Below are 21350 nucleotides of genomic sequence, written 5' to 3'. Positions count from 1 at the left end.
GGAGAGTGCGTTTCCATGGAAACAACAGATGAAGCTGTGAGGATGGTCCTGGAGAGCTTCTCCACACACACACACACACACACACACACACACACACACACACACACACACACACACAGCTGATTCACTCGTTACCGTGGTGTCAGGCGCTCGACATAACTTTTCCTGCACTATCAGATGAATCCAGGTGACTGTTGTCTGTTTCCATGGTTACAGTGTGGACAGGAAGTGCTAGCAGCCGAAGCAGCAGGACCTTTAATGATGCAGATGTGACACAAACACGGAGTGTATTTAAGTTTAAGTTCGATACTGACACATTCAGTCATCGTTCACCGGTTAATAATTAATAAAGTGAGCTGATATTTTTACCTGGCGATCAGATGTTGAAGCCCAGGACAGGAAACTGTTTCCTCACATCTTAAACAGACATTTAATCTGAACCTCCTGCCTTTAAAGTAAATGATGCCGTACGGCCCCGCTGACCTCCACTGTACTCCAGTTCCATCACTGATGTTTTCTAAATCTCTAACAAATTTGCGATTAATCAGATTATGTAGACAGAAAGAGAGTAAACGTGGTCAAAGTCAAGTCCAAGTTAAACCAAGTCAGTCGAGTCATTAACAAAGTAACATAGACCACCTGGGGCCTTTGGGGCCTTTGGGGCCCCTGGGGGTCCAGGTGGTGATCCAGCCCCCCATGACCCTGAACAAGATTAATATGGTTTAATTACTGGATGGAGCGACGTGAACCGTCGCTGTTTCTTGCTTTGAGAGAGATGAGATGTCGCAGCGTCCCTGAACGCACCAACAGAGATTTTAAAGCAGCCTCTGCTCTCAGCGCCGTCTCCTCGTGATGATCTCGTAACTTCCTGAAGTCCACGAAGCTTCCTGAACCCGACCGTGATGGACTGCTATTGTCTGCAGGTTGATTTTCACAGAAATGAACTGAAACCAAGCAGTTTAAAACCCGAAACACACCTGATATAAAGCACTTTGTTGGTCCAGGCAGAGCGCTGAAGTCTCACTTGTATTTGTGCTACAGCTGACTAGTAACGTCCAATCATATTCATGCAGGTGTCAGAGCGGTGACCTGATCCTCCGGGAGCCGTAGACGTGGAATATTTCGATTTAATGTTGATGTGTGTTTTAATAGGAGCAGATCACCTCTCCCTTCGAGAGCGTCCTCTAACTGTCGAAGGCCGGCTCGCTGACGTTAGTCTCAGCCCGAACACAAGTTAATCGATTACAGATGAAACCGCTGGAAAGCTCCTTTAACCGGCGAACGCGCTGCTGGCTGTGATGGATGGAGGCAGGAAGTGGGGGGGTGGTGGTGTTTGAGTCCCACGACAGCCGGAGGAAAAGCACTGATGATGAAGACGAGCTGATGAAGCTGCTGAGTCCTTCCCATCATGCTCTGCTCTGACAAGCTTCTGACTTGAGTTCATTGGCTCAATTTGTTCCCTTTTTAAAAATGAGAGGTTTTCAAACTGGGGGTGGGAGAGTTGAAGGGAGAGAGGTGAAGCAAAGATACTCCGTCAGGTGAAAGGGACGGGTGCTTAAGATACTTCTGCTCGAGGTGTAGCCCACAGCTAACTCACTGACTCCATGGCAACATTGTACTTCCTGTTTACATCCAAAGACCCCAAATTAGAGAAACTGTAGTTCCTGCACTCTCACCCTTACCCCACCGCTCTCGCCCCATTCTGGCCAAACCATTTCCCCTCCGCCTCCATCTTCTCTTTCTGCCAGATGGCAGGCTTGTCCTGCATTTGCCTCCTTGGTAACTTTCTTCTGTCATTGTGTAAATGACCTCTGACTGGCTGTGATGGCTGTGAAGTGATAGCACGCCGTGCAAACAAACAAAGAGGACCACGTCATCAAAGAAGCCCTTCTTTCTTAATGTAGGTAGTGTGTGTTACGTGTAAATGATCACCGGGCCATATAGCGAATGTAGAACGTGTGTTAATTGGTCCAATCACAGCCAATCACAGCGCAGCACACGTCGCTGTCATCCCCGTCTCTGTGAGGTCACACTGATGTTTTGTGCTGAGGTCAGAGTTTGGACACAGGAAGTTAAGAACGTGATGAGCTAAGCAGTCAAACTGTCTGACAGTAATTAAAGTCAGTTCAAACCGTGTGAGTCAGGTGGTGCGGCAGCGTGCTCAGTGCTGCCTCTGGTGGACAGGAGATATATTACAGCGCTGAATAAAGCACGAAGCCTCAGTCTGGTTTAACTGCGTGCTTGTTTTGGAGTATCTAACAGCATCTGACAGTTTATGTAACTTTATGAAACGACAATCTATCAACCATGATCCCTTTCCACAGGTGTGGAGGTGTTTCACACCTGTACCGGTAGTACAGGTGTGAAACACCTGAAACACAACAGGTAGAAACACTGCAGACGAGGAGTTCTTATGCAGCAAACGCTTCGCTCTTCTCTCCAGTCAATGAGTGAAGAACAAATCCTGCCCCATCTTTGATTTTACACGGTTTGTACTGGCTTTAATGGAGGAGCGCTTTCTTGTTGGAGCAAATGTTATTTTCTTTACACCCAGTTTATATTGTAAACATCCGTCTGAGCAACTTTAATTCTGTGAGTGGGACATCTCAACATCCACAGCTCAGATCTGCAGTAAACGTCCTGATCTGCTTCCTGCTCCTCAGAGGATGAACCCTTTAGATTTTAATGACTCCGTGATCTTTCCTCCACCTCCAGGACACCTCCAGCTCCTCTGCTGTTCAGACTGCGTGAGATAAGTCATCAGGATGTTGTTTGTAATGAACGGTGCAGCCTGAAGGGGGCGCTAAAAGGATTCCACACTAAGAGTTTGTTTTTTAAATGTCTCTCAGTTCAAATAGCTTCACTGGAATTAACAAAAACATGTTGTTGCTAATGCAGTTTCCAGAAAATTCACGTACATTACATATACATATTAAATACTCAGGTGCCACATATGCAGGTTCTATATCATACTGATGCAGTCCATTCTTTGACAGTACACTACAGTTTTACAATTTAATACAATTACTTAAACAAATCCCTAATTTGTAGTGTGAATCCCTCAGGTTGTGACAGGCAGATACATATTTAGCTGCCAGAGGAGCTGCTGTCCCGGCAAACTGCCAGTTTCTCTTCTGGGGTTAACATTTGGACATTTAACGTAGAAAAGGTTTCAGTCGTAGTCATCTGGACAGTCATTTGTCCAGATGACCACGACTGAAACCTTTTCTACGTTAGAACACTCCTGGACGAATGAGGGACTACACCGTCTTATTTTGAAGAATTTTGGGCAGAAAACCGTGGATCTGGTTCGGGAACTCGAAAACACAGCCAGGAAATTAGCAGACCACAGGAACCATCTCCGTTTTAATCTAAGATGCAGGCAGAGCAAGATTATTCCCAAGAGCCTACAGATTAAACCACCAGTAAAAGGACACAGAGCAGAGAAGATTTGGAGAAGAAACCTGACCCAGATGCTTAGTGAAAGGATCAGGGAAAACAACTTAAGAATAGACAATTTGAAGAACAGAACAGAATTTTTGCAGAAGAAGTTATCAAGCATTGTCCCAGAAGAAATCCTCAAGAGAGTGATGGACTTTACACAGGTAGCACAGGGTGCACAACATAGGAAGAGCAAGGAGCGGCAGTCCAGATGACTACGACTGAAACCTTTTCTACGTTAGAACACTCCTGGACGAATGAGGGACGACACCGTCTTATTTGGACATTTGTCATTTTCTTGGCTGTTTCCCCGTAGTGGAAATCTCTTACTGAAGAGAACTTCTCACAGAGGAGGAGGAGGAGCATCTCTGTTTCCACCTGTCGAGCAGTGACCACATACACACTCCTCTCTGGGCGGCCATGTCTGTCTGTATCTTCCTGTTTCTGCTGCCAGTTGGTGGTCACTGAGCCTGTATTTGGTCGGGATCAGTCCCTGTTTTGTATCTCACTGAGCCTGTATTTGGTCGGGATCAGTCCCTGTTTTGTAGCTCACTGAGCCTGTATTTGGTCGGGATCAGTCCCTGTTTCGTAGCTCACTGAGATAAAATATATTGTTGAGAATTATTAAATTTTGACAGAGCGTTTCCATTTTAACCGGCGCAGCTTTTCCGGCCTTTACGGCGCTGGTTTAGTGGCCTGCGAGTCGAGTCAGTGAGTGAAGAACACACACACAGGGAGAGTAGAGACGAGACGAGTCGGAGAAATCATTTCACATGGCGAGCTCTAAAAAGAGAAAAGTAGACGGCGGAAACAGAGCTTTTAATCAAGAATGGACTCTAACATGTTCAGTTTTCCCACAGGCAGCTCGACACCAGTATGTCTCATATGTTGTGTGATAGGCTGTCGAGATAATTATTCATCATATTCACTGTTGTTGTGTTGGCTTGTGTTCCTCAGTTTGTGACATGCAGTCACATATTGTGCAGCTCAGTTAGCTGCACGTCCTCCTCCTAATAGAATCTGTTGCTTTTTAATGCCATCTAGTTCTGTGAAGTTTGGGATTAACACATTTCTTAAAGTATTCCACTCTGATATTTTTATATTTGTCATATTTTAAGAGGAAGTGCATCTCTGTCTCTACCTCAGCTGTCGCGCAGTGACCACAGACTCTTTCCTCTGTTGGTAGCCAGGACTTATTGTGTCGTCCTTTCTCTGTGGCGAGACTGTGGTCACTGAGTCTGTATTTGGTCAGGATCTGTCTGTGGTCACTGAGTCTGTATTTGGTCAGGATCTGTCTGTGGTCACTGAGTCTGTATTTGGTCAGGATCTGACTGTGGTCACTGAGTCTGTATTTGGTCAGGATCTGTCGCTGCTTTGGATCTCGGACAGTAAGGAGATTCTCTGCCAGTTTATATATATATATATATATATATATATATATATATATATATATATATATGTGTGTGTGTGTCTGTCTGTTTCTGTCTGAGAAATGAAGGATGTAGGTCATTTCAGCATACGGGCTCATGGTGAGCTTTTTCTGTGGAGGTGATGTGATTTATTGATTTGTTTGAGTATTTATTTGTCTGTGTTTTGAAGATGGTTGTATTTTTTTAAATGGCTTGTTGAAATATTGATAGAATAAAGTTACTATTAAAAATTAACAAATCTCCCTCTCCCTCCCTGTATGTCTCTGTCTCAGTCTGGCGATGCATCCAGATAAGATCCAGGTGGCGACGGGTCAGGTGGGTAAAGACCCGTTCATCTGTATCTGGGACACTTACGCCATGCAGACCGTCTCCATCCTGAGGGACGTCCACACACACGGAGTGGCCTGTCTGGCCTTCGACTCCGACGGACAGGTGAGACCACGCCCCCTCGTGATGATGTCACTGCGGCAGGGACCGTCTCAACAATGCATGCAAAATGGCCAAGAAAGCTTTTGTCAATAGTCATTTTAATTTTTTTAATAGACTTTATTTTCATCAGGGAACTTTCTGTTTTTGTTTTGAAAATGTTCAAGTTGTTACTATTTTACTATTATAGCTTGTTTTTTCAATAGCTTTCTATTTTGCACAACTTTTGTTTAGACTAAGATGGAGTTCAAATATAGGTATATCATTAATTATTTGATTAATTTAGGTACATGGTAAAAAAATATTTTGTATATTTTGTTGGAAGCTAACCTTATACATAAAGTATGATGAGTATAAATGGCAGATGAAAACAATTTAACACAAAAAATGAGGCAGTTGAGATGATTTCTGATGACTTCCAGTGTAGGATGCTAGGATTATTGTGGCCAAAAATACCACAGTGAATGGCATTACCACGATTTTCATCACACTCGTCTAAAACACTTCTATCAGAGCTGAAATATAGTGCAATTACTGTACAACATGTTTGCCTTGGATTTAATCAAACGTAACAAACAGTTAACTGCAGCTTTGTTGAACTCTAGCTTTGAATGAACCTCAAATACACAAAAACACCGAAAACAGCAGGTTGTTTAAAGTTTCAGACAGTCAACTGAAATAATTTTAAATGCAGCACAGTGTCATGTTTTCATACATGTTCATGTTACATTACAAATATATCAAACATCTGCACATATCAACTCTATATATTGGAAACACTTTAGGCCCCAGGATGCTGCCTTGAGGAACTCCAACATTTATAACTACACTATATACTCACATACTGACTGAATAATTCACTCATCTCACTTAATTATGACCTGTCAATCAGTTTACAAGTGTTAGCATAGTCCAATACTGTGGTTTGCGTGTTTGTGGTGGGTGGAGCTACATGTTGGTTTACTTATGGGTCAGTGTTTGGACCTCTGAACAAAGTAAAACTAAATGGATCTTACTTGACTCTTACATGATTGTTTCTGTTTTCGTAGCGGCTGGCGTCAGTCGGGCTGGACGCCAAGAACACATTGTGTGTTTGGGATTGGAGGAGAGGACGAGTCCTCGCCACAGCAACTGGACACTCAGACAGAGTACGACTCTTCATTCATTCACACTGACTCTGTTTGCAGGTGTTTGTAGCTGAAACACATTGCAAGTAACAGTGTTCAACCCTCACTGACGTTTACTCAGATATCCCTCTGTTTTCCACCTGTGTTTCCTCTCCACCTCCAACGCACCTTGTTTTGAAAAGCGTAAGAGAAATAAAGTTTACTCACTTACTTTTCCTGCAGATCTTTGATGTGGCCTGGGACCCGTTTCAGTCCAGCCGTCTGGTCAGTTGTGGAGTCAAACACATCAAGGTGAGACAGGAAGTCCATTTTTGTTCCAGAGACACAGTTTAACATGACGGATGATTTCACTGAGTTTCGTCATTTAGTACCTGATGAGTTACTGTTTGGTTTTAACAGGATTTTTGCATTTTGATTGTTGTAACTGATGCTTTGTTACTCAGTCAGCTGTGGACACATTTCTGTTGAAATTATTATATCACACATATGCTGTTTTCAAAATAATAATGATGTCTGATATGAGAGTAAAATCTATATCTTAATAATTCATTTTGTTGTGTGTCTGTAGTTCTGGACTCTGTGTGGGAACGCTCTGACTCCGAAGAGAGGGATTTTTGGGAAGACAGGCGACCTGCAGACCATCCTGTGTGTTTCTGCAGCCAAAGACGAGCTGACGTACTCTGGAGCTCTGAACGGAGATGTTTACGTGTGGAGAGGAATCACTCTGATCAGGACTGTACAGGCTGCACATGGGGTATAAACACACACACTTACTATATAAACCAATGAAGAAATTAAATGTTGGATTTAGTTTAGAGATGTTCTATCAGCAAAAAAGATATAACACTAACAAACAGAAGCAGAGTCAATGTGCAGTATGATCAGGGAAAAAATATGAGTAAAATATTGAGATTAATCTCTAACCGTAACCCTCTTCAGCCCTGTTGAAAGACATGATGCAACATCGCCTGAAAAATAAATTGTCACTGAAAGGGAATGTACACAAGTTATAAAGTCAGTTTTAAAATAGAGTTTGAATTAAACACAAATCTGAATGAATAAAAAAAGGTCAAAAGTCTCAGAATAAACATTTTGGCTTCACTGTCAGCAGATTCTGGTGGTTCATGTCACAGCGTCAACAATATGAGAGAAGCCAAAACAATATATTTGAGTATACAGATTAGAGATTATAGTCAGAACTCAAATCAGTTTCAGTTTTGAGGGAAAACTGCTGAGGTTTTACCGCAGGAAGCAGGCAGAGGGCGCTGGAGCTACTGCCAACATGTTGATCCTCTGCAGGGAGGGGCAAGGCGCAGCAGGACTGATGGGAAATGTGTTATTTTTATGTAACGTGTTGTTCAGGCGGGGATCTTCAGCATGCACGCCTGTGAGGAAGGATTCGCCACGGGAGGACGAGACGGCTGCATCCGACTGTGGGACGCCGACTTCAAACCGATCACCAAGATCGACCTGAGAGAGGCTGAGCAGGGATACAAAGGTCTGAACATCTGTTATCAGATCCACCAGCTGACAGACCTGCAGTTAGACTCCCTGTAGCGGGACCTCCGTTTTGGTTTTGAATTTCAAGAACAATTGGCTTCGTTCATGGTGGGAAACCAGTGAGGGATCATGTCTCCTGCTGCTCAATAGGGAGGCGTTACAGAGTAATTTAAAAAGAGATGTAACTAATGACTTCTGCTGATGAGTAATTAGTACAGTAATGTCATTTAAAAAAAAATAATAGTAACATGTTGATCACATTTTTTAAGTGTCTTGGCCAACACTGCTCAGGGATTACAGTGGGTTATGTTCTTAGTGATAAATTGTTAAGAAGATTCCCGACCGTCTGGTGAGTTTGTATTTTCGACATTCCTCCAGTAACAAATTTAATGGACATCTGAGAGACTGAAATGTCTGAATCGCTGTCCAGGACTGTGAAATGTAGTATAACGGTCCAGGATTATGGGCCAGGAACTGAGGTGTGCTGGAAAGTCTGTACCAGAGACCTGGGCTGTATTCATATTTTGATGGAGGTGGTGTTAATAAGGGTCCAATCAATTAAATTCAATTACATTTCATGTATATAGCGCCAATTCATAACAGAAATTATCTCACTGCACTTTTCCTATAGAGCAGGTCCAGACCGAACTCTTTATAATATTAATTACAGAGACCCAACAAATCCCAACGTACCGAAACAAACCAGTAACACCAGAGATGATGACAACTCTCCACTACTGTGACACTGAAATAATGAGGTTTGATGCTGATGAACTTAACAAATCTCAGCTGTCTGACAGAATCAGTCATCAAAACAAAGAAGCTCTTCAAACCCCAATTTGTTCGACGGTTCAATAAGAAGCAATAATTAATCGATTAGTCGACAGAAAATTAAGCTTCAACAATTTGATCAATTTATTATTCATTAAGTCATTTTGCAAAAATTTAAGTGAAAATGCCCAAACTTTTTTTTCTGGTCCCAGCTTCTCAATTATCTTTTTTATATTAACTGAATCTATTTGGGTTTCGGACTGTTGGTCGGACAAAACAAGACATTTGAAGTCACCTTGGACTCTGGGAAAATGGGATGGACATTTTATTAATATTTAACGACCTTTTCATAGACCTAACAATTTATCAGTTAATCAAGAAACATATTCAGCAGATTAATGGATAATAATCATTAGTTGCAGCTGTACTACACGTATATCTACCCCATCAAAAGATGAAGATGCGTTCAGTCAACTGGAAAAACAAATCATCATGCAGATCGTGTCACATACGATCTACTGGACAAGAAAATATTTTACCTTGTTTCATGTATGAAATGTGTGGAGCAGGCTGGACTGGACTTTCCTGGTGGGAAACACAACTGTCTGTTTTTGGCCCATAAAACACGTAGATCAGCCCTGTTGGGTTTTTTTCTTGACGCTGGGCTTTACCTGGGCCCTTACCTTACACTGGGCTTTACCTGGGCCCCGCCCCTTTCCCATCTCTGTTATGAGGTGACATCACATGGAGTGGAGCAAGATAGACAAATAAAAGAAAAAAACATAAAGGTGGTGCTGAAAATCTGAGAGAGAAGAGGTTGAAGTCCCTTGAGGCTGATGCAGCCAAACGTTTTTAAAAAAACTAATTATTAATTCGCCATTGCCTGTCAATCACCTCAGCCTACTGAGTCCGAAGGCCCTGGCAGCAGAGAGAGCAGCCCAGTGAGCCCAGCGATACCAGTTCAACTGTTAGTCAAGGTTTTGCAGCTGAAGCGGTAAGACAGAAGACAATAGGGATAAGATAAGCAAGGTTTGGGTTTGGCTAGCTGGCTATTTAGCAAAAATCACTTTTCGTTAGCCGACCAATTACAGCCTGCAAAAAGTTGACGTGCTACAGCAAACTTTTCGGTGGGCCGGTCTGAGTCAAAAAGTCCTGGGGCCATTTTTCATTCCCAGTCCAGCCCTGTTCCAGTGATGAGATAAGATCCTTTGTGAATACAGCCGCTGGTTCGGGTCCGTTGCAGTGTTTTCATGGGGTTGGGTTTCAAAGACCTCTACATGGAACCACTTCAGCAAGAGTTCAAGGTGAATCCATCTAAGGTTGCTGGAGTGTTTTGGATGTCACTACTCTGCTTGGTTTTCACCCCGACACACAACCAAACAGGACTGAACACAAAGGACTATAAAAACACTTGAACATATCTCTCAAAACGAAAATGTTACTTAATGTCAGTCAGGTGTGTTTTCTGTTTCAGGTCTGTCAATCCGCAGTGTTTGCTGGAAGGCAGACCGGATCCTGGCGGGGACGCAGGACAGTGAGATCTTTGAGGTCATGGTCAGAGACCGCGACAAACCGGTTCTGTTGATGCAGGGTCACAGTGAGGGCGAGCTGTGGGCGCTCGACCTGCACCCCAAACAGCCGGTTGCCGTCACCGGGAGCGACGACCGCTCCGTCAGGTTGGTCTGACCCACCAACATCACCACTACCACCACAACCAGGCTGCTGATCAGCTGAGTTTACCTCTCACCTGTCTGTCTCTCACCTGTCTGTCTGTCTGTCTGTCAGGCTGTGGAGTCTACCTGATCACACTCTGCTGGCTCGCTGTAACATGGAGGAATCTGTCCGCAGTGTTTCCTTCAACAATGACGGCTCTCAGCTGGCTTTAGGCATGAAGGACGGATCCTTCACTGTGTTGCGTGTCAGGTGACCCACCTATGCAGGGCCGAAGAATGGTGTTGCTAGTAAACTGGTTCATCCATCCATGTTATTACTGTGATGTAACACCATAAATGTTTGTTATTACTTCAAATGAAAAGGTAGTTTGCTACTTGGCTAACCAAACAGCTACTTCGGTTAGCCGGCAAGTTAGCCCATAGTAGATCCCTATGCAGTTAGCTACAGTAGCTAATACAGGTGGCAAATTTCTGTGTTTACTTTAGTTTGGACTCAGAACCAGCGTTTGAAATGATTAATGTAAAACAGCTTTAGGAGGCTGTGCTGTTTGCATCAATATATGCTGTTTGCATCACTCACTTGGGTTTTTGGTTTTTGCAACTTAATACTCATAAGATTTCTGACTTGGTTTTTGGTTTTCAAGGACAGAGAATCAAGATGAGTGCTGACTCTCAACCTTTCTTCTTATGCACCAAAGACAGTAATGTCAGTTCAGGCTCATCCAATCACTTATTTGTTCAATCATCTTGCAGAGAGAATCTAGAGTCATCTGCATAATTTTGATAGGTGATTTTTTTGTTTATTTATTTATTTAACCTTAATTTAATCAGGAAAGCCTTAATGAGACAATAAAACAACAAAACAATAAAAGCTGTTGTTTTGGATTGGTCCTAATGGAATCATGTAAATATTAAAATAAAAGAGGACACTCCACATATCATGTTGGTACACTCTTATGCATTATCGCCATAGTTTAGGACCTGTGTTTAGTTCCCCGCCAAAAACGCCTCTGGTTGAAGAAGAACATGACATTTGTTCAGAACGTCAGATTAAGGTTATTTAATTTGCTGAGGACCTTGACGTAACAAACCTTTTTCTTCAGGGACATGACGGAGGTCGTGCACATCAAGGACAGGAAGGAGGTGATTCATGAGCTGAAGTTTTCACCGGATGGTTCCTTCCTGGCGGTGGGATCAAACGACGGGCTGGTGGACGTCTATGCCGTCGCCCAGCGTTACAAGAAAGTGGGTGAATGCAGCCGCTCCACCTCCTTCATCACCCACCTGGACTGGTCGGTCGACAGCCGCTTCCTGCAGACCAACGACGGCGCCGGAGAGCGGCTCTTCTACAGGATGCCAGGTACTGTCTGAGTCTGAGGCTCCAACACAAACTGTTTACTTTGACATTATTGTCCCAGAGTGATCGCTGTAGTACTTTGGGACTTACCTGTCTAGACTTCAGACTTGACTTGGGACTTACCTGTCTGAATTGGGGACTTGACTTGGTACTTTTCTGTCTAGGCTTGGGATGGTACCTGATTTGGGATTTACCTGTCTAGACTTGGGACTTGACTTGGGACTTACCTGTCTAGATAAGATACTTGATGTGGGGCTTACCTTTCTAGACTGGGGACTTGACTTGGGACTTTGGGTTTACTTATCTCCCCAATACCTCTGACCCTCTGTCCTTTTGACCTCCTCCTGTGTCCTGCAGCAGGTAAGCTGGTTCCTAAAGAGGAAGCGAAGGGGATCCACTGGATGACATGGACAGGCGTCATCGGGACGGAGGTGAATGGCATCTGGCCCAAATACTCCAACGTCACCAACGTAAACTCTGTGGACGCCAACTACAGCAGCGCCGTGCTGGTGACAGGAGACGACCTCGGCCTCGTTAAACTCTTCAGGTTCCCCTGCCTCAAGAAAGGTCGGTCTGACTAACAGTCACATGTATAGAACTTTTCCACTGCAGGAACCTTTCCAGGAACCTAAAACCTTTTTAGCCACTTTTAGACTTTGTTTCAGTCGGTCTGAATTTAGTTCCTGAGCCACTGCTTTCCCCCTGTACTTTCTGATGCAGCAATAACTATAGGGGAAATCTTGATTCTTTGAGTTTTACTTATGTACAATATTACATGCTTTCAAATTCGAAAGCTGAAGCTAAACAGATTTGATAAGGGATTCTAAAGGACTCAGATTCAATAAAATGCTACTCACCCCCAACTCCACTCCCGTAGCAGTGCATCCTTCAGTCTCACCAGAGTCATTTCTAACAGCTGTTGGACCAAACTGCTTCATGGTCTCATGTCTTCTTCCTCAAACAGGAGCCAAATTCAAGAAGTACATTGGACACTCCGCTCATGTGACAAATGTTCGCTGGTCCAACGACCTGCAGTGGGTCGTCAGCACCGGTGGCGCCGACCATGCTGTCTTCCAGTGGAGGTTCCTGCCCGAGGGCGTCATGAACGGCGTCCTGGAGCCCCTCCTCCAAGGTAACACCAAGATTTACTACTTCAGCATTTATCCCAGATAACAACGGCCCAGTGCTAGCCAACATACTGCCCTGGAATGACGAGATGAACCGATCCAACTCAGTCTCATTGTGGGCCACAACTTAGCCCTCCTAAGACCAGACTGGAATCCCTAAAATCAGATGTGTTTGTTGCCTTTAGGCTCGAATCTAAATTCCAGGAAAAATGTCGCATGCCCTGTAAATTCTAAGTTGCCTTAAATTTGTACAATTTGTTATTGTCATTGGTATCTCTAAACTTGCTATTTGTAAATTATAAATCAACATCTGGACATGATTTATAATTTTTAATCAAATATTTGTTATTCCTAAATCACTGTAATCATCTGTAAATAGTATCCATTTGTTATTGCATCTTTAAAACCTCAATCAACATGTTTATATATATATATATGTGTGTGTGTGTGTATATATGTATGTATGTATATGTATAAGCACCATTTGTTATCCTTAAATGTTCATCTCTAAATTCCCTTATCCCTAAACCACTATCTGTAAACCCTAAATCACCATCTGCACACCATTGTAACCATTAAATCACAATTTGTTATCGCAAAACACACATTTTAGATAATCTTCAATTCAACATTTGTTGTCCCTAAATTACAATTTGTAAACAACTGTGTGTATCATCTGTAAACACAAACTCTGTATTCTCTTAAACACCATTTTTTATCCCAAAACTCTAATACCTAAACCACTATTACCAATTGCAATTGGCGCACCATTTGTCATCCCTAAATTAACATATAGCCCCTAAATCACCACCAACACATACTTTGTTATCCTTAATTCAAAATCTGTCAATTACTTCCTAAATCACCATTGTTATCCCCAGACAGCTATCTGCAGATTATAAATCAACCATTTCTTTCATTTATTTCTAAAGAACCATGAACAATATTTCAATGTTTAATAAGAAAATTGTTATCCCTAAATCACCACCTGTAAACAACTAAATGTCATCATCACGAACTCATCATTCGTTATCATTGTTGCAACTGTAAACAATCATTAACATATGTATACTCTCAAACACCAGCTGTTATCCTAAGCTCTCCATCTCTAAACTCTACATTGCTATTGGGTATCCCTTAAGAGCTATCTGTAAAAACTACATTACCATCTGCACACGGCTGTAATCACCATCAAGGACCCAGAGAGGCAACGTTTTTTGTGTAGATAAAGTTTTCTGATTTCAGTTAAAAAAATTTAAAATAGCATGTTGTTAATAAAGTTTTTTCCTGGTTGGTGCCTTCAGAGGGTTACGCTGACTCCAACAGCGGAGAGTCGGACTCGGACGTGTCGGATGTCCCGGAACTTGACTCGGACATCGAACAGGAAGCTCAGACCAGCTACGAACGTCAGGTGACCAGAAAACAAACCAGTCACATGCTGTACCTGTCTGTCTGTCTGTCTGTCTGTCTGAATTACCTGTCTCTGTCTGCAGGTGTATAAGGAGGACCTGCCTCAGCTGAGAAAGAAGCTGATTGGTTCCCTGAAGCGGCAGAAAGCTCCGGAGGAGGGGCTTCGTCTGCAGTTTGTTCACGGGTAAAAACAACAATGAGGTGTCTATTGCCCATGTGTATACAACAACAAGACGGATGAAGAGCTTTGATGCTCTGCTTGTGTTTTTCTGTATGAAGTGACCTGCAGTGACCTTTTGTTGTGGCGGTCTTGCTTCCTGTTTCCTGCAGGTATCGGGGCTTCGACTGTCGTAACAACCTGTTCTACAGTCAGGCGGGGGAGGTGGTGTACCACGTGGCTGCCGTCGCCGTCGTCTACAACCGGTTGCAGCACAGTCAGAGGTTTTACCTCGGCCACGACGACGACATCCTCAGCCTCACTGTTCACCCGCTCAAAGACTACGTGGCCTCTGCGCAGGTACGCCCGACCAATCAGAACACAGCATGTTACCGTCAGACTGATTGAGAGCGTTGCTGATTGGCTGTCTGTGTGTTCAGGTGGGCAGAGACCCAGCTGTTCACGTCTGGGACATCCAGACTCTGAAGTGTCTGTCGCTACTGAAGGGACACCACAGCAGAGGAGTGTGTGCCCTGGAGTTCACAGGTACAATCACTGCACAGTGCACCATTTGGTATCCCTGAATCACCATCTTTAATCTTTAAATCACCATTTGGTATCTCTGAATCACCACATGTAAAACATAACTCATCTGCAAAGCTTAAATCACCATTTGTTATCCCTACAAGACCATTTGTTGTCCCTAAATCACCACATGTATTCCTTAAATCACCAGATGTTATCCTTATGTTACTATTTGTTATCCCTGAATCACGCCCGGTAATAATTTACCCCCCACAAACACTAAATTACTATTTGTTATCCCTGAAGTACCACCAAGTTTTGTAAATGCAGCCCCTCTCTGTCTCCTGTCTCTCTGTCTCCTGCCTCTCTGTCTCCTGTCTCTCTGTCTCCTGTCTCTCTGTCTCTTGTGTCTCTGTCTCTTGTGTCTCTGTCTCCTCTCTCTCTGTCTCTCTCTCTGTCTCCTGCCTCTCTGTCTCCTGTCTCCTGTCTCCTGTCTCTCTGTCTCCTGCCTCTCTGTCTCTCTGTCTCTCTGTCTCTCTCTCTGTCTCTTGTGTCTCTGTCTCTTGTGTCTCTGTCTCCTGTCTCTCTGTCTCTCTCTCTGTCTCCTGCCTCTCTGTCTCCTGTCTCCTGTCTCTCTGTCTCCTGCCTCTCTGTCTCTCTGTCTCTCTGTCTCTCTCTCTGTCTCTTGTGTCTCTGTCTCCTGTCTCTCTGTCTCCTCTCTCTCTGTCTCCTGCCTCTCTGTCTCCTGTCTCCTGTCTCCTGTCTCTCTGTCTCCTGCCTCTCTGTCTCTCTGTCTCCTCTCTCTCTGTCTCCTGCCTCTCTGTCTCCTGCCTCTCTGTCTCTCTGTCTCTCTGTCTCTCTCTCTGTCTCTTGTGTCTCTGTCTCCTGTCTCTCTGTCTCCTGTCTCTCTGTCTCCTGCCTCTCTGTCTCTCTGTCTCTCTGTCTCTCTCTCTGTCTCAGCGGACGGGAAGAGTTTGGTCTCTGTGGGAATCGATGAATTTCACTCAATCGTCATCTGGGACTGGAAGAAAGGAGAGCGACTGGCCAAGGCCAGGTAAACACACCTGGCAACGTTACACACCACTGTTGCACACAGCTTTCACATCATAAATCTTAATATTAATATTAATATCTTAATATTAACGCACCTTTACACCCACACCTGTCTGACAGACCAACTCACACACCTCACTTCCCGTCCACTTTTGATATTTTACACATCTGGCTAATCGTCGAACTTAACAAACCCGATATTCATCTTTACTCACGTGAATACTGTCAGTGTGACGCACAGTTTCTGTCCAGTGTGAAGTTTACACACCTGACCAGCCACAAGCAGAGCCGGTCACCTTTCCTCTGTACACGGCTGTCCGCTGACTTTCTGTCCCCTTCAGATGTTTCTTAAGACTCCTGTCGTCTGTTTTCACAAAATAATTTTTCTAAAGACGAAAATGTTTCCATCTCAAAGCTGCAGTAATTAACTTGGAACTACTGGAGAAATTCTACCCAGATTCGCGTTTTCCTTCCAGTAATTTTAACTTGATGGATCGTAGTGTGTGTAGAAGTGAAAGGTCTGTGGCTGCAGGTTGAAGCGTGGTGTCTTGGTGGATGTAACGAGGCTCGGGACCAACAGAGACTCTTCAGACTCTTGCTCTTACTGCTGATATTCTCTATATTTTCCTTCTCGTCAACACGTTCAGACTCAAACAGCATGAACGTCTCTGCTAACAGGTGTGTGTGTGTGTGTGTGTGTGTGTGTGTGCGTGAGTCACAGCTGATGGATCTTCTTCCTCCGTCGTCATCAGAAACTGTTAAAACTCATCAGCGAGCCGCTCTGTTGCACCGGGTGACATGTTGCTTCATCACCACGAACACACACACTGTAGTTTATTCTGCCTCCGCCCCACACACACCGTCCTGCTGCCCCAAACACTCACTACAGCCCCACATGTGGATTCATCCGCCGCTGGAAATAGTCCCCAACAGATGCTCTGTTTCCTCCTGTTGGTCTGATAGAAACTACAGCGAGCAGCTGTTTGAGGAAACTGCTGAGCCTTTTCAAACAGGAAACTACAGATCTGATGAGTCTTCAGCAGGAGCCAATGGGCTCGCAGCTGAGCGCCGCAGACAGGAAGTGAGACGGTGCTGAGAGACGGACCGGCGTGTTGCTGGTTTGAAGAAACATGTAGAACAGCAGCAGACTGATGTGTTAACCTTTGACCTGTCCGTCCTGCAGGGGTCATAAAGACAAAATCTTTGTGTTGAAGAGTAACCCGTTCCGGATGGACAAACTGGTGACTGTCGGCATGAAACACATCAAGTTCTGGCAACACTCAGGTACGCTCAGACTCACCTGAGACACACCTCCGTGCTCAGGTCAGTGGTGTTTAACAGTTCAGACTACTGTGCGATTATTTCTCAAATTAATTATTATGATGACGATGATGAGTCGGCAAAATGAATATTGTGATTACAGGAAAAGGCCTTTTCACAGATAATAATTAAGTTTGATCATGTTGAGATCACAAAATAACTTTCTCTTGTTAGCAAAAACACATTTTAAAGTAGATTTTTAGCGACGATATCAGACTGAAACACCAGCAGCTGCTGGACTGTGATGAGACGTGCTTCATCGTTCACGCTCCCCTCAGGACGAACTGTAATAACTCTGCTGATCCTCTGACTTTCCATCTAGCGCCACCATCAGGTCGACACGTTAACGCGTCCGACACTTTGGTTTCTGACCAAACACCTGCAGAGCTGCTGACGCTCCCATCGGCCTCAGCTGCACTCTGTGTTCACTGCTAACTAGCTAATGTTAGCATGCTAACATGCTAAGCTAAGATGGTGAACATTGTACCAGCATGTTAGCATTACATCACAGTATATATATTGATTACTACCTGTTTATACATGTTCATTTACATTACAGTTAATACATTTAACTATTACTCACCAGGCTGCCACAATATTATATTTTACTTTATATTTTATTTCTATTATATATATTGCGTTCCTATATTTTAGCTGCTGGACTATTTTATGTCTTAGATTCTAATTAGACTTTGTTCCACGTGGTGATTGTCCTTTATTATATATATATATATATATATATATATATATATATATATATATATATATATATATATATATATATAATCTGTAAGAGCAGCGTTGGATCTAAGAATCTCATCGCCAGCGGCGGCTTCGCTGTAACGGTCCTGTACTTAAGTACAAGTATCTCAAAACTGTACATGACTTAAGGATTTCCATTTTTTGCAGCTTTCTACTTCTACGGCACCACGTCTCAGAGGGAAATATTCTTTTTACTGCACTACATTTATCTCACAGCTTTAGTTACTTTCTACCTTTTAGATTAAGATGAAACAAACAAAACATATGATGAGCTTATAAAATCTGATGCAGTACTTTACTGTGAAACTAACCAGTCAGGCATAAAGTTTGTAAAATGGGCTGCACATTGACAGATTACAACATTAAGTAATAATATCCACAAACACGATGCATTATTAATAATATAAAACTCTGAGAGGAGTAACGAGTACTTTTACTTGATACTTTCAGTACATTTTGCTGATAATACTTCTGTACTTTTACTTTAACATTTTCAGTGCAGGACAGGAGTATTTGTTGGAGCGCTGCAGACTCCCAGAATGGGACAAAATATTGAATTCAGTACACAAGAGATGAAAACAGAGAGCTTGAGGTTAAAACCAGGATTTACAACAAAAGAACAAACAGCTGAGCAAAGTACAGAAATCTAAACTGAGATAAGCAATAACTAAGAGACTGAAAAACATTATTTAGAGTTCACATGAGTTCATTCTGTGAGAGATTTCTGTGGTTTTTCAGATGTTTGGTTTCTCTTTTGATGGAGCTACGCTAACAGTTTCCCTGTGGTTCCATTCTTTGTGCTAAGCTAGGCTAAATGATCATCTGGAAAACCCCATCAGACCTCCCCTCTGTCCTCCTGCAGGTGGCGGTCTGACGTTTAAACGGGGGATTTTCGGGAACCTGGGGAAGCAGGAGACGATGATGTCGGCGTGTTACGGTCGATCGGAGGACCTGGTCTTCTCCGGAGCCACCAACGGAGACGTTTACATCTGGAGAGACACGACGCTCATCAAGACCATCAAAGCCCACGACGGCCCCGTGTTCGCGATGTGCTCCTTGGACAAGGTAACACCTGGAACACCTGGAAACCATCCAGCCACCTGTACCTGTTTATACTTTATCAGCATTTCAAAAAGAGGACGAGGAAGGAGATCCTCATATGATGTGGTGTTAGGAACCACTGCTGTGGAAAGAAAAGCTGTAATTTAATATAATATATATAATTAATAATAATTTAATAGTCACATATTACACTAAAGTCATTATTTTACAAGAAAAATGTCATGATTACAAGATTTAGTCATAATTTAACAAAATAAAACATCTTTAAGTTTAGGTTCTAATTTTACTAATTTTAAAAAGTCACAATTTAATTAGAAAAGGTTGTGATATTATAATATAGAGTCATAACTTTATAACTTTAAACTTTTAGGAAAAGAATTAGTTGTAATTTTGATAAAAACGTTTTTTCCTGTTCCAGTTGAACTGAACGAGAACTGGACTTTCCATTTTCAAACTGAAACGCAACTGAAGCTTAAAAATGAAATTACAAACTGGATCATTATTCTATAATTAATTACTTTGCTGACAGTTTTCATTTTGGCAGAAACATTAAGATCAAACAGTTTGATCAGTTTGATGATATGATATTATTGCTTATTACTGGCACCTCTGGACGTCCATATTTGTGAAACTGTGAACACGAAGAATAAAAGTGATCAGTGTGTCTTTGGTTGTCTGTTTCCCGTGTTGCGTTCACTGTCCAGGGCTTTGTGACGGGGGGGAAGGACGGCATCGTGGAGCTCTGGGACGACATGTTTGAGAGATGTCTGAAGACGTACGCCATCAAGAGAGCCGCTCTCTCTCCGTCATCTAAAGGTCTCACTTTTTCTTTCATTTATCAATCTGTCTCTTTGATTTCGGGGGAGGAAACCTTCACTGAGCTCGTCGGTGGTTTAACTCCTCGTTCAGGACGCCATGTTAACCCTGGTGACACGACAGGACCTGGTCTGTAACAGACAGGCAGCAGGACAGAGACTAAAGAGACTAAAGCCTCCTCAGGGGGGCGCCGGAGAGCTGAAGGGGAGGCAGCGATACTGCAGGAGGTGGATCAGAAACCTCCTCCTCCTCAGAGTCGTAACTCCGTCAGGTCTGAACTCTCAGACATGAAACATGTTGAGTCGTTCAGTGCGACTCACACGTCCAGAGGACGTCATCGTCTCTGACGTCCGTCCAGAATAAACCTCCAGAAACCAGCTGAGACGCCAGAGCAGAAAGCGGCTGCAGAACCTGCCTGAGAATCCTGCTGTTTCTAAGTTTCCTTCAGTCTCACAGTGATCCAGAGACAGCTGTCTGTCCGTCCACGGGTCCACTGCAGACAGGAGCTGCTGACTGCTGGTTCGGCTGCTCTGATGGAGAGGTTTCGCTCTCCTGATGGCTTCATATGGCCCATATGTTGGTGTTAGCATGTTAGCATCTGTCAGATTAGCAGCAACATTTCTGCCTCCCTCCATTTTCACGCAGAAGTCAAATTTCACACTGAGCTGAAAAAATGCAGCAGAAGGAAAAAACTCAGATTTTTCTTTTTGTCATAGTTACAGGATCAGTTTTTTCTGTGGTGAACGCAGTTTTTACAGCATCTGAAGTCACGTCTCTCCCTCTGCTGTGTTTTATCTTTGTGTTTTTGAATCAGGTCTGCTGCTGGAGGACAACCCGTCGATCAGAGCGATCACTCTGGGTCACGGTCACATCCTGCTGGGAACAAAGAACGGAGAAATCCTCGAGATCGACAAGAGCGGCCCCATGACGCTGCTGGTTCAGGTCGGACGCACGGAGACATGAAGAAACACTTTGTCATGTTATCGTCTCGTGGTTATGCAGTTCAGAGCAGCTAATGCAGACAACGTACAGTTGCACAAAGTAGCGCTGCCTTTCTCTCTTTTCGTCCACATTGTTGAGGATCACTTGTCTTATTTGAATAAACTTTATTGGAAGTTGTGACCGTACAGTGTGAGAGTAGATGTTCGTTTTGGCTGTGCAGAAAGACAGAAGACAAACATGGGAATTAGCGCAGGAAGGGGGTCTGTAGGGGCTGCAGTCCCCCCTGCTGGCCAGAGACAAACAGAAATATAATTTTACCTTTTTAAATAATCTCTAAAAAAAATACATTTCTGTTGAAGTGATGAATTATTCTGTTGTGTTCAAGTACAAAAGTCTGTTAAATCTGCAGGATAAACATATATCTGGTTCTCTACCTCAGTATCCTGTCGTG

The 21350-nt window shown here is 43.4% G+C and overlaps 1 protein-coding gene across 4 annotated transcripts in view; it reads left to right on the top strand.

Moving 5' to 3' along the window:
• Positions 1-21350, top strand: part of LOC122873350 (echinoderm microtubule-associated protein-like 6) — a 49603-nt gene that overhangs the window by 8762 nt on the left and 19491 nt on the right. For all 4 annotated transcript variants that reach the window (XM_044189974.1, XM_044189973.1, XM_044189972.1 and 1 more), the window contains exons 2-20: positions 5144-5303; positions 6347-6445; positions 6647-6715; positions 6993-7178; positions 7787-7922; positions 10170-10371; positions 10481-10618; positions 11472-11728; positions 12083-12292; positions 12690-12857; positions 14157-14263; positions 14346-14446; positions 14593-14779; positions 14860-14965; positions 15905-15998; positions 17181-17281; positions 18942-19144; positions 19846-19957; positions 20772-20899. In XM_044189974.1, the coding sequence (XP_044045909.1) occupies positions 5144-5303; positions 6347-6445; positions 6647-6715; positions 6993-7178; positions 7787-7922; positions 10170-10371; positions 10481-10618; positions 11472-11728; positions 12083-12292; positions 12690-12857; positions 14157-14263; positions 14346-14446; positions 14593-14779; positions 14860-14965; positions 15905-15998; positions 17181-17281; positions 18942-19144; positions 19846-19957; positions 20772-20899 (2764 nt within the window). The remainder of the gene's footprint in view (positions 1-5143; positions 5304-6346; positions 6446-6646; positions 6716-6992; positions 7179-7786; positions 7923-10169; positions 10372-10480; positions 10619-11471; positions 11729-12082; positions 12293-12689; positions 12858-14156; positions 14264-14345; positions 14447-14592; positions 14780-14859; positions 14966-15904; positions 15999-17180; positions 17282-18941; positions 19145-19845; positions 19958-20771; positions 20900-21350) is intronic.

This window comes from Siniperca chuatsi, linkage group LG3 (genome assembly GCF_020085105.1).
Source record: "Siniperca chuatsi isolate FFG_IHB_CAS linkage group LG3, ASM2008510v1, whole genome shotgun sequence".
Taxonomy (NCBI): Eukaryota; Metazoa; Chordata; class Actinopteri; order Centrarchiformes; family Sinipercidae; genus Siniperca; species Siniperca chuatsi.
Note: the sequence above shows the minus strand (reverse complement) of the source record. Positions and strands in the feature narration are given on the sequence as shown.